The sequence below is a fragment of the Hyperolius riggenbachi genome, chromosome 12 (genome assembly GCF_040937935.1).
Source record: "Hyperolius riggenbachi isolate aHypRig1 chromosome 12, aHypRig1.pri, whole genome shotgun sequence".
Lineage (NCBI taxonomy): Eukaryota > Metazoa > Chordata > Amphibia > Anura > Hyperoliidae > Hyperolius > Hyperolius riggenbachi.
In genome coordinates, this window is record NC_090657.1 from 175,173,472 (window position 1) to 175,190,975 (window position 17,504).

At 48.3% G+C, this 17,504-nt stretch overlaps 2 protein-coding genes across 12 annotated transcripts in view; one reads left to right on the forward strand and one right to left on the reverse strand.

Moving 5' to 3' along the window:
- Positions 1–17,504, reverse strand: part of PPDPF (pancreatic progenitor cell differentiation and proliferation factor) — a 230,667-nt gene that overhangs the window by 63,840 nt on the left and 149,323 nt on the right. Inside the window, exon 4 of one of the 10 annotated variants that reach the window (XM_068263704.1) lies at positions 13,246–13,509. The exons of the other annotated variants lie outside the window; for them this stretch is intronic. Within the exon in view, the coding sequence (XP_068119805.1) occupies positions 13,489–13,509 (21 nt within the window). The 3' untranslated portion in view covers positions 13,246–13,488. Of the gene's footprint in view, positions 1–13,245; positions 13,510–17,504 lie in introns of those variants that run through there. 10 annotated transcript variants of the gene reach the window in all.
- Positions 2,681–17,504, forward strand: part of EEF1A2 (eukaryotic translation elongation factor 1 alpha 2) — a 51,883-nt gene continuing 37,059 nt past the window's right edge. Inside the window, exons 1-2 of one of the 2 annotated variants that reach the window (XM_068263701.1) lie at positions 2,681–2,789; positions 12,891–13,071. In XM_068263701.1, coding sequence (XP_068119802.1) covers positions 12,928–13,071 — 144 coding nt within the window. In that variant the 5' untranslated portion in view covers positions 2,681–2,789; positions 12,891–12,927. Of the gene's footprint in view, positions 2,790–5,527; positions 5,632–12,890; positions 13,072–17,504 lie in introns of those variants that run through there. The other variant, XM_068263702.1, reaches the window with a different exon arrangement.

The following is a 17,504-nucleotide window of genomic DNA, read 5'->3' on the forward strand; positions in this document are numbered from 1 at the left end:
GTCGGGTCTGTCGCTGGCTGTTCGGAGGGCTGCAGCGAGACCCCCGTGGGACAGAGGACGGCGTGGGAAGCCTCATTAGGATCCCGAGGCTTCCCCCACCCGAGGTGAGTACCCCCCAGGGGAGGTTTTTGATGTTACAGAGTCTCTTTAAAGATCTGACCATCTTTGGAAAGATGAAAGTCCCGGTTTTCTGTTGCACCAGGTTCCGAGTCGGTATGATGCTAAGTTCTCAAGTTATGGGGTTTTGATTGAAGGAGGGGTGTACCCTGCACTTGGCTACAGAAAGTGCAATTACAGAAGTACGGGACGAACCCGACATGATTATAGCAGCACACCTGGTAGGTCTTCTTCCTTCGCAGCATAAATCTGTGTCTTCAAAACTTATGTCAAGTGCTCTGGGTCTCATTACAGATGAAGGAGCAGCGTGGCTATGCACCCCTCGTCTCCTCTCTGTCTTACTGGCATGGGCAGGAGACTCAATTCCACTGTGCTCTCTGCAGAAAAGTGCAGGGGACAGCCGCCCCCCCAAACCCCCCTAACTTGGGAATGGGGCATCACATTGACTCGGGACCCAGTGCAAAGGAAAGCTGGGACTTTCAGCTTTCCAAAAATGGTCAGATCTTCCTGGGGGATCAAACAGAACTTTAACAAAAAGCTGCTAAACTTTCCAGATGGGCTAATACGCAAGTACCACTACCAAAAAATGTAAACGATTCAATAATAGATCCGAAAACAAAATTCATAATTTCAAATTGGATTTCGCAATTTTGACTTGTCAGTTGGAGTTTCGACAAGCAAATTCCTAAAGTATTGCCAAATTACGTTTGTCTAGTGCATGAATGTATTTTTGCACATCAATCACCAGTGGCGTAGCTAAGGAGCTGTGGGCCTCTATGCAAGTTTTACAATGGGGCCCCCCAAGCACTCTATACATAACAATTGATATGACGCACCAAAACCTGCCAATGGCAACTACAGTGTCAGGAGGTGCAAGAATGGGATGGGGAACAGTTTAATGATTACCACTATTCAAAGTATCTATAGAAGTGATTATTACAGCACATGACCAATAGAGAGCTAATACTGTAGTTGAGGGAGGGCCCTTTGGGGCCCCTCTGGCCCCGATGTGGTCGCAACCTCTGCACCCCCTATTGCTACGCCCCTGTCAATCACAAATAAATGTGTGCACCACCGTGCAATGTGCACTGAGTAGGTTTTAAGATACAAAAAAATAAATTCGATGCAAAATTGTAATCTGTTGTGAGTATATTTTCGCAAATAAATGACAAACTCGGAATCCATTTTGGAATTTTGTCAGATTTGAATTTCACCCTTTCCAACGATCGCTGGAGGTAACAGCGTTGATGCACACTGCGCAAACGCAGCTCTCGACTGGGGCTTATTCACACTATGATCATGTGTGTATTTTTTTAAGCGTTGGCGATTTTAGAAATCGCCCTAAAAGCAATTGTGAAATAACTCCCTATGAGTGTTCACATCTGAGCGGTTCGATTGCAATCCACTTCCAAAAGCGCTGCCTGTACCATTTTCTGAGCGCTTTGGCTCAATGGAAGGTATAGGGAAATTGCTAAGAGCTTGAAAAAAGCGATTTGGATTGCGATTTCCTGATCGTTTTTATGAATAAATACATTGTACTTATTATTTTCCGGGTAAAAGAGTTCTCATTAGCTCATCAAAAGCGCTTAGAAAATCGCTTACACAAAATCGCCCAATGCTCAGAAAGCGCTGGGAATCGCTTAAAAAAAAAGTCGCACACAAAAACGCCCAGCGCTTGCGATTTATAATGTGAACGTAGCCTCACACCATAGCATAGGTACAGCGTTCACACTGCCCTACTGGAGTATGAGGCCCCGTTCACACTGCACGCGTTTCCAGCCGCGTTTTGGAAACGCGTGCAGGTGGCCGACACGCACGACATCAGACATTGCATAGAGTGCAATGTCTGATGTTCACACTGCATGCGTTCCGGACCTGTGCGGTCCGGGAACGCATGCTGCACGGATTTTTTGTAAAAACGCGTGGTTGTCCCATTCACTTTTCAGTGATGGGATCAGCCACGCAACGCACACAAACGCGGATGGCGTGCGTTCGCATGCGTTGCGTTCCGCATGCGTGGCCATCCGCGTTTGTGATGTGAACGGGGGCTGATGTCATACATTCAAAAGATGCAGACATTGGAGTTCCTGTGAATCAGTGACATCAATGAAACCATAGGAAGTCTGACTTTTCTGCAGTGACGTCATACCTGTAAAAGACTTCCGAAATGTACAGAGACATGATAGAGAGATAGAGAATCTGTAATGTACAGTTACATAATATGGATGAATGTATATAAACACAAATACGCACAGATCCGAAAAACAAATCTGCGCTGTGCAGTGACTTCACAAATAGAGAGCTTTCATAGCTATGTATTGATGTGAACAGAGAGCAGAGCGTGACGTCATAGGGTGATGGAGGGTGATAGAATGTAGATGTGGCTCAGTATTGTATATACTGTATGTGTGATGTGTGTATGGATGGAGGACAGAGCAGAGCCAGGTGTGTAGAGAGTGATGAATGATAATATGATGCATGATGTTTTGGATCACCCCTCCTCTCCTCCTCCCTATCCTCCTCCTCCTCCTCTGCCAGCCCCGGTACCGCATTGCTGTGCTGCAGGGCTGACTGCATTGCGCCGGGCCGTCAATAGGTGGACCCCCACCCGGAGAAATAAAACTAGCTGATCAGGAGCCAGCTGCCCCTGCTGTCTGAGAGCTCAGCCACAGGTAAGAGCTGCTGCGCCCCGGGGGTCCCTCCATTGCCTGCCTGTACCCCCACTGTCACCCACAGCCTGCCTGTCCCACCAGTGTCACCCACAGCCTTCCTGTACCCCCTATGTCACCCACAGCCTGCCTGTACCCCCAGTGTCCCCCACTGCCTGACTGTAACCCCAGTGTCCCCCACTGCCTGACTGTAGCCTCAGTGCCCCCCACTGCCTGCATTGCCAATGTCACCCACAGCCTGCCTGTACACCCAGTGTCCCCCACTGCCTGCCTGTACCCCCAGTGTCTCCCACTGTCTGCCTGCATCCCCAGTGCCCCCCCCCCCCCACTACCAGCCTGCACCCCCAATGTCATCCACAGCTTCCCTGTGCCCTCAGTGTCACCCACAGCCTGCCTGTTACCCCAGTGTCACCCACAGCTTCCCTGTGCCCTCACTGTCACCCACAGCCTGCCTGTACACCCAGTGTCCCCCACTGCCTGAAAATGTCACCTAGAGCCTGACCATACATTCTAATGTCACCCAGCTCCAGTCCTTGCACCCCAGTGTCACTCTAAGCCTGACCATACACTCTAATGTCACCCAGCTCCAGTCTTTGCACCCCAGTGTCACTCTAAGTCTGACCATACACTCTAATGTCCCTAGCTCCTGTCTTTACATCCCAATGCCACACAAAGCCTGTCCATACACCCTAAATTCGTCCTAAGCCTGTCCATACACTCTAATGTCACCCAGCTATTATCCTTGCACCCCAATGTCACCCCCAGCCTGTCCTTACATCCTAAAGTCACCCTAAGCCTGACTCATACATTCTAATGTCACCCAGTTTCCCTCCATACATCCTAGTGTCACTAATTTCCCCTCCAAACACCCCAATGTCACTCAGTGTCCCCCATACACCCAGGAGTCAAGCAGCACCTCTCCATACAGCCCAGTCTCACCTAGTGTCCCTCCATACACCCCCGTGTCACTCAGTACCCCTCCAAACGGCCCAGTGTCACTTAGTGCCCCTCTATATACCACAGTGTCACTCAGTGCCACTCCATACACCCCAGTGTCACCCAGTGTCCCTCCATACATCCCAGTGTCACCCAGTGCCCCTTCAAACAGCCCAGTGTCACTCAGTGTCCCTCTATATACCCCAGTGTCACTCAGTGCCCCTCCATACACCCCAGTGTCACCCAGCTCCCCTCCATACACCTCAGTGTCACTCTATGCTCCTCCACACACCCCAAAGTCACTAAGTACCCCCCATACATCCCAATGTCACCCAGTGTCCCTCCATACACCCCAGTGTCACTCCATACACCCCAGAGTCACCCTGCTCCCCTCCTTACACCCCAGTGTCACCCAGCTCCCCTCCATACACCTCAGTGTCACTCTATGCCCCTCCACACACCCCAAAGTCACTCAATACCCCCCATACATCCCAGTGTCACCGAGTGCACCGTCCATACACCCCAGTGTTACCCAGCTCCCCTCCATACACCCAAGTGTCGCACAGTGTCTCTCCATACATCCCAGTGTCACTTTATGCCCCTCCACACACCCCAAAGTCACTAAGTACCCCCGATACATCACAGTGTCACTCAGTGCCCCTCCATACACCCCAGTGTCATCCAGTGTCCCGTCATACACCACAGAGTCACCCTGCTCTCCTCCTTACATCCCAGTGTCACCCAGCTCCCCTCCATACACCCACGTGTCACACAGTGTCCCTCCATACACGCCAGAGTCACTCAGAGCCTACCCATACACCCCAGTGTCATTGAGTTCCCCTCTATACACCCCAGTGTCACCCAGCTTCCCTCCTTACATCCCAGTATCACCCAGTGTCCCTCAATACACCCCAGTGTCACCCAGTCCCCCCCATACACCCCAATGTCACCCAGCTCCCCTCTATACACCCCAGTGTCACCCAGCTCCCCTCAATACACCCTAGTGTCACTCAGTGCCCCTCAACACACCCCAATGTGTATTAATCCCTGCTGCACAGCCCCAGTTACCCCTCTATGCCAGGACATTACCCATTACCCCATGTTTTTCTTATCCCTGCCCCGCCCCCTTCTCTTCTTCCGGCATCCACACACCTGGCACCCCATCTCCTGCTCAGCTATATGATCTATCTACCCCAGCCCCCCTTCTTCTATTTACTATTACAAGTAACCCCCGCTTGTCAGTTTCTGCTCTGATCCAGCCTCCCCTTTTTTTTCAGCCAGTTTAGAAGTTCTAGAGTTCCCCTTCCCCAACCTTTGCGAGCCCCCTATTCCAGAATATACTGTACCCACAAAGGCCAGCCAGCAATGCCTCCCCCTTCCCTCTCTGTCTTGTGGCCTCTCCTCTGGCTGTGCCCATCCTTATGCCAGGCAGCCTCTGGGCACTATGTGCATGTGGATGAGGCTTCCTTATTGGCATTTCAAGGGTGACAGTCACCCCCCTCTCCTGAGTCAGTCACCCCGGGATCTATAGCCCCCTCACTGCTGGCACCCCAACACTCTGTAAGGCACGGTAAGACTGTTAGAGATTGTGGCAGTGGGGCCTGGGGCTGCTTTTTATCTGCATTGGGGACGTTGGGGAATGTGTGACTGCTGTGAGTATGGGGACTTTGCATCTGTGGCGTAGTGTAAAATCCATCACAAACTGCTGATGAGGAGGAGGAGGAGGCGAGAGCGGCAGGATGGCTGGGAGCTAGGTATACGCTGTCACTGGGCATGCACACGCCTGGGCGCAGGGCACAGAGATCTGCAAGAGACACACAGACCTTGGGCGCAGATCTAGAGGACATCCAGCAATACAGAGGACACGCTGGAGGCAACAGAGTGTCAGCCATTAGTGAACAGATATCAGGTCAGACACGACTGTATGGAGGACAGGGGGACCGAGGTCAGGGGCCACATATACACAGGATAGAGGGACCAAGGTCAGGAGCCACATATACACAGGACAGGGGGACCGAGGTCAGGGGCAGCATATACACAGGACAGGGGGACCTAGGTCCGGGGCAGCATATACACAGGACAGATGGGCCGAGGTCAGGGGCCAGATATACACAGGACAGAGGGGCTGAAGTCAGGGGCCACATATACGCAGGACAGAGGGACTGAGGTAAGGGGCCGCATACAGGACAGAGAGACCATGGTCAGGGGCTGCATATACACAGGACAGAGGGACTGAGGTAAGGGGCCGCATACAGGACAAAGGGGCCGTGGTCAGGGGCCGCATATACACAGGACTAAGATCAGGGGCCAGATATACACAGGACAGGGACAGAGGTCAGGGCCACATACACACAGGACAGGGACAGAGGTCAGGGCCACATATACACAGGAGCGAGGGACCGAGGTCAGGGGCCACATATACACAGGATGGGAAACCCAGGTCAGGGGCCATATATACACAGGACAGAGGGACTGAGGTCAGGGCTACATATACACAGGACAGAGGGGCCATGGCCAGGGGCCACATATACCCAGGACAGTGGGACCGAGGTCAGGGAAAGCATGTACATAGTATAGAGGGGCTGAGGTCAGGGACCACATATACATAGGACAGAGGGATTGAGGTCAGGGGCCGCATGTACACAGACAGAGGGACCAAGATCAGGGGCCACATATACACAGGACAGAGGGACCGAGATCAGGGGCCACACATACACAGGACAGAGGGACTGAAGTCAGGGGCTACATATACACAGGATGGAAGGACCAAGGTCAGGGGCCACATATGCACAGAACAGAGGTCAGGGGCCACACCTACACAGGACAGAAGGAACATACAGTATTCCTCCATCCATTCATCTATCAGCCTCCATTATACCATGTATTTCTGTCTGTTCATATAGCATGTCATATGTGTTGTATCCCGTAGCAACCAATCCCCCCTCACCATTCAGCAGTAGGGTTCAGTGAAGCCAGTGAATGCTGCTTTTTGATTGGCTGCGCTGGGTTGCTGTACATTGGTGCTTGGCAGATATATGCCATAACACTGATGCATTTTAGAGATACTGAAATCCCATCAGGCTGGTCACGCTGGGCTTTGTAGTTCTCCTGCAGCTGGCAGGCTGATGAGGGTGCAAGGTGGAATGAATAATATAGACCGTGGCGCACTGCCTGGGTGAAGGGGAAGGCACGGGGCACCCAGTCATCTGCCAGTATACTAAGATGGGTGACGTTTGTTGTTAAATTCGGGCTCCTTCTGATATGCCCCCAGGAGTCATGCCCTATCATCTGAGGGGGTGTCTGTGGCCTAGTGGCACACCAGAGATATAGAAGGCCTATCACAGCTCGGTATGAAGCTGAGTCATTGCCCACATTTCAATGTAAACAAGGTGAATTGGTATGGGAATACCCAGCTGGTTATGATTTCACTCCTGTCACTTCTCTGCGTGATAAAAATGCTCTAAGGGATCTATTTATAAAAGGCTGGAGGCTGTAGTGGCCCAATAAGTTACCCATCAGCCCCTGCGGCATCTCTGCTTTGTGTGAATAATTATGGGTCATGTGATCTTGTCTCTAGGCCATGCAAATCCCACAGGAAAAAGTGAATTAGCTTCAACTCCTGCTTTGTGTTCTAGAAATTATTTCACCACTAGTAGAAGCACCTCCTTGTGCTCAAATAAGGCAGAGGAGAGTTTTATTTGCACAGACTGAGACACTTAGGGCTCGTTTCCACTATTGCGGTGCAGAATCGCCTGGATTCCACCGCTGATGATATCGCATGCGGATGCGATTCCCCATGCGTTTTTTGCCGCGAATTCGCATGCGAATTCGCATAGGTGAGGGTATATGCGATTTTAACCATGTCACTGCCTGTGTGAATTTACATTCGTACCTATGCGAATTCGCAGCAAAAAACGCATGGGGAAACCGCATGCGATTTCCCTATGAAATACATTGCATGCGATTCGCATGCATTCCACTCGCAGGCGAATTCTGCGGCTATTTTGTGCGTTTTTTCACTGCTGAAAAAAACGCACCTCAACAACGCTACAGTGGAAACAGGCCCATCCACTTGCATTACATGTGCGAATCCGCATGCGGATTCGCGATAGTGGAAACGAGCCCTTAGGGCCTGTTTCCACTACACGCAGATTTGATGCAGATTGGATGCAGAATGGATGCAGAAAAACTCCAATGAATGCCTATGGGAAAATCTGCATCAGAATAATCGCATTTAGTTTAAACAGGCCCATAGGCATTCATTGGAGTCAATTTTTCTGCATCCAATCTGCATCAAATCTGCGTGTAGTGGAAACAGGCCCTTAGTTGTTTCAACTTGTTTCACAACAAAAGTTGTATGGGGCTTAACAGACAAGTTTGGCAGATAGTTGGACAGATAGTTGGTAGGTGTGTATGAACCTTTAGGCTCATACACTCAACACAAGTATTTTATATGCACAATTATCAAACAACTTTTGTTGTTGAAACAAACTAAAAAAGTTGTTTGCTATTGTTCAACCAACTGATAAGACACAGCTCAAGTCAATCCAACAGTTGTTGCGCGTGTGTATGAGCCTTTACTCCAGACACAAAGAGTTAGAAGATATGGCCAGAGTTTTATTTGCACAGACTGAAACACTTAGGGCCCATTTCCACAGGGATAGTGATGCGAATGCGGCTACCTAGCGGCTTCGCATCACTTCCACTGGCGCCCGCTAAGTCAATTGAGGATATGGGATGCGGCTGTGTAAGAATGTCCAGAATGCTGCAGATTCTCGGATCGCTCCGCACAGCTCCCCACGCGAATGCACGCAGTGGAAACTATTCCATTGCCGTGCATGTGTTTCAGCACACCTGCGGTGCGATGCGGCTATGTAGCTGCATTGCACCGCTTCTAGTGAAAACGGGCCCTTACTTCAGGCACAAAGAGTCTAGCCTTATTGTCATTATGCAGGTGTCAGGGTTTTTAAGCTACTGTATAAACGAGTATAAGTCTAGAAATTTAGGTCTGATTCACTTCATAAAAGTATAGAGGTCACTGAGCACACTGAGTAATGTGTGTACTAATAGTGACATTCTCATTTGCAGCAATTTACCCAGTGGTAAGTGACACATTGAGGAACGCACATGCCAAGAAAACACAGGTCTGAAAGTCCTGGACACACCAATTAACAAGGAAAGGGGCAGGGGAAAATACTGGGCTGCATAAAAGGGAGTGAATAATTGCAGCACTTGGTAGCCTGGAGGAGGTATTGGCTGCACTTAAAGTGAACCAGAGATGAAGCACCCTCATGTATTTTACCATATATATCAGTGGGAACATTAGAGAAAACACCTACCCTGCTCTCTGTTTCATTCTTCATTGCTCAGCCTGCTTGTTTACAGCCCTGATAAAATCCCCAACTGAGCATTCAGTCTGGCTTTGCTCAGGAATCATTATAGCTGAGTCTGTCTTCTGTGATGTCTTTTCAAGCCCAAGCCTGCCCCCTTCTGGCTCTGTTTAGGAATCATTATAGCTGAGTCATTATAGCAAAGCCAGACTGAATGCTCAGTCGGGGATTTTATCAGGACTGGCAAGAAGCAAGCTGAACAGTGAAGAATTAATCAAAGAGCAGGGTAGGTGTTTTCTCTAATGTTCCCACTGATATATATGGTAAAATACATGAGGGTGCTTCGTCCCTGGCACAGGAGGGGATAATGGAAGCAATACTGTATGCAGTGCAGTCATTGACCCCTCCTGGGCCTCAAGTGCAGCGATTAACTTTGCTGGGAAGACTTATGTATACTTGAGTAAAAAAAAAATCTAGCTTAACCACCCTGGCGTTCTATTGATTGCGCCAGGGTGGCTGCGCAGCACTTTCTTTTAAAAAATTTTTTGTTTAAACCATGTAGCTAGCCTACCGCTACCTACATGATAGCCGCTGAGCAGTGGCATCCCCCCGCCCCTTCCGATTGCCTCCGGTGATCAGAGCAAACAGGAAATCCCGTTTAGAACGGGATTTCCTGTTTGGCTTCCCCTGTTGCCATGGCGACGATCGTGATGACGTCATCAACGTCGTGAGGTCAGAGGGAGTGCCAATCCACCCCTCAGCGGTGCCAGGCACTGACTGGCCAGGCAGCGCACGGGATCTTGGTGGGGGCCCTGTTACGCGGCGGGTAGCGGCGCATCGGCGGCTGCGCGTTTAGAAAAAAATTCATGAAAATCGGTCCACCAGGGCCAGAGCAATCCAGCGCGGCGATCATGGACGAGCTGAGCTCGTCCATACCGCTAAGCTTGTTAAGAGGGTTGAATATTGAAGTCGACTTATACACGAGTTCGACTTGTATTTGAGTATATACGGTATCTGTATTTGAGTATATACGGTATCTGGCTGAAGGTGTGTATTTGTCCTTGAATTAACATTCTGTTTTGATGATAAATGGTGTTGAATGCTCCCTCTACTGACGATTGAATGCTAGGAACACATGATGCGTTTTTTGCTAGATTTTCCGTTCAATCGATTTTCGATTCGTTTTTCCGTTCGATTTCTCTCTCAATTCTCTTATCTTTTCTTATCAATTTCCATTCACTTCTATGAGAAATCAAGCAGAAAAAACGATCGAAAATAAGATCAGACATGACAGAAATTATCGAACCATCTATCTAACACAAAATTGTATGGTGTGTTCCTAGCATTGAACATAAGGAAAACAAGGGAGTTCATGCAGTTCAGTGTGCTAAAAAGTGCAAAGACTTTTACACTAGAGGAAACCGAGCGCCCGTATGGTGTAATATAGGAGGGCTGACTCAGGAGGCCAAGGCTCTGTGGCCTACGCTCACCTCGAGGTGAGGGACATACCTTCTAGAACGGTGAGGACAACATCTTTGGACAGAGAAGAAAAACAATTCACAAGGGAGGTGAAGGAGGGTATTTATATTAAACTAGAACATCTATCTTAAAATGGAAGGGAGGGGGCCTTCAACACCAGTTATCATCAACATACAATCTTGCTCTGGAGTGGCAGCATTACCGTCAACCTTCTGGAGTTTGCCTGTTGTCATTGCATAAACTGGAGGATGAAGGCGCAGAAAAATGATAAAATTATTAAAAACAGTTAGCAGTTAGCTTACCTCTACTGTGGTGCAAAATAGCCAAACATGACTTACTGGAAAATCAAATATCTATTGCACAAAATAAACAGGTTCAGACAATGCGTTTCACTGGCATTCCCCTCTTCATCGGGTCAATAGTATAAAAAATTGGCATGTGGCTAAAGAAGATCTGTCTCAAGTGTCATTATTTTTGGGCGCCTCCATCCTTCAGTTTGTTACTAAGCACCTCTGATGGGAGGTTGTATTTTAGTATGTCCCAATCAGGCTACTATCGCACTAGCACCGCAGCCAGCAAGGACCTCTGCAAGCCCGAGCGGAGGGGGTTGTTCCTCTGTAGGCCTCATTGGTGGTTACATTTCGCAACCCGAATATTTTGAGTATTCTAGAATTTATCTTGTGTCTTGGCTTATTACACTATTTGGCTTCTGTTTGTTTTTTTGTCTTTTTTGTGTTTTCCCCAGCCTGGAATTTTTGGGTTTACTACCTTGCAAGTAATTTCTTTAACTCACATAACAGCGACTTTGATGTTTATATACTGGAAGTTTGATATTCAACTTTAAATAGTTATCAGGGAGGGAGGGTCAGTGGATTCAAATCAGCATAACATTGCACTGAACCAATCAGGAGGGGGTGATGTCCACTCAGTATTCACAGCAAACGTAGACCGTATTGACTTGACATGCACCATGCAGATGTTTTGCAGGCCATAGAACCTGAAAGATTCTCACATAGATCATGTGGCCTAGGCTTGGAGCTATGCTGGACATATGGGTTCATGCTGAGTGTATAGGACAACTCAAATCATGCATTAACTGAGAGTTGGCCCATGTCAACATTTTTGGATAGACAGAGGCTGAACTTCAAGGTGGCATCTAGAAAGTCATTGTTGACGATTATTGTAATGGACATGATTGAAGCACATACATAATCTCTGTAGTTCTTCCAAGGATGAGTAACAACAAAAGCATGTGATGGTTCTTTGCCCCATCTATTTTATTTCATAGACATCTGATTGGTCACCCAAGCTCAGAGTTCAGGTTAATGTCCTCATCTCCTCGCGGTGTAGTGGTGAGGTTGGTAGGTCCATACCAGCATATGTATCCAAACTCTAATGATTAGTGCTTTATACCTTTATTTAGTGTTCTCCCCAGGCTCTTTTAGCCTGGTGCTCCACCCGGTTAATTTTGGGGAACACCCGGAGAATACTGCCCTTATTTATCTTACTTAGTCCCTCCTTAAAGGACAACTAAAGGCTGCCATGTTTATTTCATTTTAAACAATACCAGTTACCTGGCATCCCTGCTGACCTGATTGGCTGCAGTATTGTTTGAATCACACCAGAAACAAGCATGCAGATAATGTTGTCAGATCTGACAATAATGTCAGAAACACCTGATCTGCTGCACGCTTGTTCAGGGTCTATGGCTAAAACTATTAGAGGCAGAGGATCAGCAGGACAGCCAGGCAACTGGTATTGTTTAAACGGAAATAAATATGGCAGCCTCCATATCCCTCTTGTTACAGTTGTCTGTTAATTCTTAACATTTTTCACGTTATTGGTAAGATGCATTTGTCTTGGGCTGGCACTTTAGCTTACATCATACAAGTCCTATCTGAATGCCCCTTGGTAAAAGCTTAGCTTGTCTAAGGGGTTGGGCATTGGAGCTGAACATAGTGGGGAGAGAAGAGAAGCAGGAAAAAAATGATATTTACCTAACGGAAATGTTCTTTTCCTTATGTCTCTCCATTGGTAGCATGCCATGCCTTGACTCCGCCTCTTAGTATCTTGCCATTGCAGCACCAGGGAAAGGGGAGTTTGCAGGACATGTCGGGGCGGAGCTTCAAATGTTTATTTGTTTAGTATCACTTTATGTTTATTGGTTGATTAAAATTCTTCTTGAATTGTGTATTATTTGCTGAGTATACATAGTGCATATGTGGAACTGAACTCACCATTAAAGGGATTTTGTGACCGGTTTGGGGGTGAACGTTCCTTCAGGTATAGTTCTGGAATGGAAGATGAGTCTGTGGTGTTATAGGGGTGCGGGTGGTAACAACGTTTCTTGTTTCTACAGATACCCTCGCCTGTTACACAGCAATACCCCCAAGAGAATGGGGAAAGAGAAGACCCACATTAATATAGTGGTCATTGGCCACGTCGATTCTGGCAAGTCCACCACCACTGGCCACCTGATCTACAAATGTGGAGGTATCGACAAGAGGACGATAGAGAAATTCGAGAAGGAAGCTGCTGAGGTAAGAGGGATAAGGTCAAGTGATGCAGTTTGGTTTGGGCATACATGAGATGTAGAAAAACTAAATATGGGCTTCAAGAAATGGCCACCTAACGTAGAGCTGGCCAGCTCTTCATGAGTTGACCATTTCAAGAGAATTATTGAATTACGAACAACCTGAACCTCCACTCAGGAAACTAGAGAACTACTGCCAATCTTGGAATTTGACTTTCTTGATGTTTTATTTTGACAATCTCCAGTTCCTCTCAGGCTGGAAGGCCTCCTAATAAGGCTGTCTAAGGTGCTGCCTGAGCTGAAGGCATTCAGCCGAATGTGCCTGCTCTTCATAAGTTTCACGTTAAAAGAAACTTGTATTGAGAGAAATGCAAATTTTTGTAAAAAAATCCAGTTCTCTGGCTCTCGTGCTGATCTTCTGGTTTCATTGGTTTGAGTCATACACCTGGAAAAGCACACAGTTAACAAAAGTCAGAGTACTACTGCGCATGCGCACGACACTCTCGGCTATGTGAGCACGATCAAGGGCAGCGTGTGTGCACCCCACGCATGTGTAGAAGAGATCCAATGGGGTTGGTAATCCATTACAGGCTGACAGCGGGCCGTCAGAGAAGACCGTACCAGAACCACTGCTGTATAGTAAACCTACAGCTAACACACGTGTTACATGGTACTGTAACCCAAACACTATCTGTCTATAATGGGGCACATTAGTCTAAGGGAACCTGAAGTGAGTGGGATATGTGGTGGCTGAATAGTGGAGTGGTTAAGGGCTCTGACTCTGACACAGGAGACCTGGGTTTGAATCTCAGCTCTGCCTGTTCAGTAAGCCAGCACCTACTCGGTAGGAGACCCTAACACTGCTACTGCCTATAGAGCGCTCCCTAGTGGCTGCAGCTCTGGCGCTTTGAGTCCACCAGGAGAAAAGCGATATAAATGTTCCGTGCCTGTGTCTATATGTAGGCTGCCATATTTATGTCCTTTTAAACAATACCAGTTGCCTGGCTGTCCTGCTGATCTCTCTGTTTGCACTAGTGACTGAATCACAAACCTTAAACAAGCATACAGCTATTCCAGTTACACTTCAGTCAGAGCACCTGATCTGCATGCTTGTTTAGGGTCTATGGCTAAATGTATCAGAGGCAGAGGATCAGCAGGGCTGCCAGGCAACTAAATATGGCAGCCGCCGTATCCCTCTCACTTCAGGTTTCAGCTGTTATAAGCTGCTTCCTCAGTTCAGCTCAGTAGAGCAGGAAGAAAAACACTCAAATTTGCTCTCTTCTAACTAAAGCAATTTCCTACCTTTATCTGGTCAGCAGGCAACAGTCAGCCAATCAGGTGCACTGTCATACACACTTTGCCTGCTGTACCAAATCTAGCAGGAATTGCATAAATTAGCATTCAGGTGGAAGGCTTCAGTTGGCCGTAATCGTGGATTGCATCTGTTACAGGGACGCCCCGTGTAGGCACATCTCCCACACGGTCCCCTTCCTGACCACTCACCTGTCAACCACATCCTGGAAGCTGCAAAAAAGACATTTAAAAATCACACACATTGGTTCGCACAACAGCCGGGGCCCCCAGTCTCTCTTACTAGCTGGGGCCCGCAAACCACCATGCAATACCTAGAGGGAAGTGCAGGGCGGGCCCTGGACCTCTCACTCCCAGGGAATTCACCCCCACTGCCTCTAAACTGAATGCTAACTGCAAAACACACACATTTGCTCACTTCCAGCTAAAGCAATTTCCTACCTTTATCTGGTTAGCAGGCGCCAGTCAGCCAATCAGTCAGCCACTTAACTTTAATGCACGCAGTTGAAATAGCGCGAGTGGAGGTTACTCACACTATTTCTGTTAGTGAATATACCCCCAAGTGTGTCATCAACTAACAAGTGTGGTTACAATGCTGGCGTTCAGTTGCACTACATCACACGTGGATGGTGGTTTGTTGGAACTTGGAAGTTCGCTGGCTGGGATAAGTCAATCATTTATGGTGTGTCCTACCCTCATATCTGAACTGAGGAAGTCGCTTGTGTGAGTGGCAAAATGTCTAAAACCACTTGCATGATATATGAGGTCCTTCAAAGGAGTATGTGCTAGTATTCAGATTCTTATAAATGCTCATTTACAGCACAGTCTCTGTAAAAGCCTTGCACTCCAGACGTAGCCTTCATCAGGGCACAGGGAATGTGATTTGGACAAATTCCCAGGGCTGCCACAGGGCATCAAGGCTGTTCTTTTTTTTGTTTTGGAGTACTGAGCTCTGTCTAGGTTTTATTACTGTCTGTGGCCCCGGCTGATGAGCTTTCTTAAAGCTTCCTGTCCCCACGCAGACCCGCAGGAGAATGTAAGGCAACCCTCCGACTAAACTCACTGACAGCTGTGGCCAGTTTGGAACTCCCTTTGCGTTCCGTCCTGGTGATTCCTTGTAAAAGTTAAAAAAGTTTTACCTTGACTTCTGTCGAAAATGTTTGTTCTATCGAAAAATATTGTTTTTTTACATTTTTATTGACTTATTTATTTGAAGATTGTGTTATGCAGTTCCTGTTGCTTGCGTTCCCCAGGCACCTGCCTCTCTTGCCTTAAAGGGAACCTTAACTGAACGGGGGTAAAGAGTTTCACTTACCTGGGGCTATTACCAGCCCCCTGCAGCAGTCCTGTGCCCTCGAAGCCGCTCAGAAATCCTCTGGTCCCCCGCTGTCACTTAGTTTCGTTTTTGACGACTCACCAGTCGGCCGGCCGCCATGCGTATTATTGGACGCATTGCCTACTGCAATTAGCGCTGTTGCGGACCGTAATGCCTACAAAAGTACGCGTTGCCGCATATATACGCGTGCGGAATGCAGCAACGCGTATTTTTGTATGCATTGCGGTCCGCAACAGCGCTAATTGAAGTAGGCAATGCGTCCAATAATACGCATGGCGGCCGGCCGACTGGTGAGTCGTCAAAAACGAAACTAAGTGACAGCGGGGGACCGGAGGATTCCAGAGTGGCTCCGAGGGCACAGGACTGCTGCAGGCGGCTGGTAATAGCCCCAGGTAAGTGAAACGCTTTACCCCCCATTCAGTTAAGGTTCCCTTTAAGCCTGGTATACGCTATCAAATATGAATGGCCAATCACTGACCTATTTTACCACTTCCGTGTAGAATGAGACCAACAGATATTAAATACTATCAGCAGATTGTGTTGGTAAAACCTCATACTACATGGAGGTGGTAACATTGGTCACTGATTGGCCAATAATAATTGAAAGTGTGTACCAGTCTGAACTCTAGTCAGTTTAAGGCCACATTCACATCAGTGAATTGCAGTGTAATGGCAGCTTTGTAACACAGCTCTCCGCACTGTAATGCACCACCAATTTGACGTTCACAGTGCGGTGGGTGTGTTGCGGCCTAACGGGTTGGGCGTTAGCAGTAAGAGTGAAGCATACTTTTTTTTATTGAAAGTATGCTTCACTGTGCCGATGCAGTGTGCGGATAACAAGCGGCTACCCAGTCCCGATCCATTGCTTTCCTGCTGTTATGGGGAACGTGGCCTAATAGAAAGAGAAAATTATTTATAGGTCATGCCAAGAAAATCAGCTGTCCAATCTGGTCTGAATTGATGGAGGTTTAGATTTCTGTCCATCAAGTTGACCTCAGCTATATCATCATCTTGGGGTGCATATGTTACGGCCAAAACCGTTTCTAGAACTGGCTGATTTGACGTCGGCCAAAGTCCAAAATGCTGGGAATTTCTGACATTGGCCGGCCAGTTCTAGAAATGGCCAAAGTCAGTCAGCCAAAGTCCAAAACGCACAAATCCCAGAGCATCCCGGGTCCTGTCCTGCATCATGAATGGTACTCGGAACTTCCTCTCTGCTCTTAAAGATACAGCATAATAATCTTTTTATTAACCTCCTTGGCGGTAACCCCAAACGTAGTTCGAGGTAAGCCGCCGGAGGGTGCCGCTCAGGCCCTGCTGGGCCGATTTGTTTAATTTTTTTTTTGCTGGACGCAGCTAGCACTGTGCTAGCTGCGCCAGCACACTGATCGCCGCCGCCCCGCGCACGATCTCCGCTATCCGTCGCACCGCACGGCCCCCCCCCCCCAGACCCCGTGCGCTGCCTGGCCAATCAGTGCCAGGCAGCGCCGAGGGGTGGCCCGGGACTCCCAATGACGACGTCATCCCGCCCCGTCGCCATGGCGACGGGGGAAGCCCTCCAGGAAATCCCGTTCTTTGAATGGGATTTCCTGATCGGAGATCGCCGAAGGCGATCGAAGAGGGCGGGGGGATGCCGCTGTGCAGCGGCTATCATGTAGCGAGCCCTGGGCTCGCTACATGATATAGGAAAAATGTTTCTTAAAAAAAACTGCTGCGCTCCCTCCTGGCAGATTTTTTTATACCGCCAGGAGGGTTAAAGAAAAGCATTTAACTTAGTTACAGCTGTTACAAAT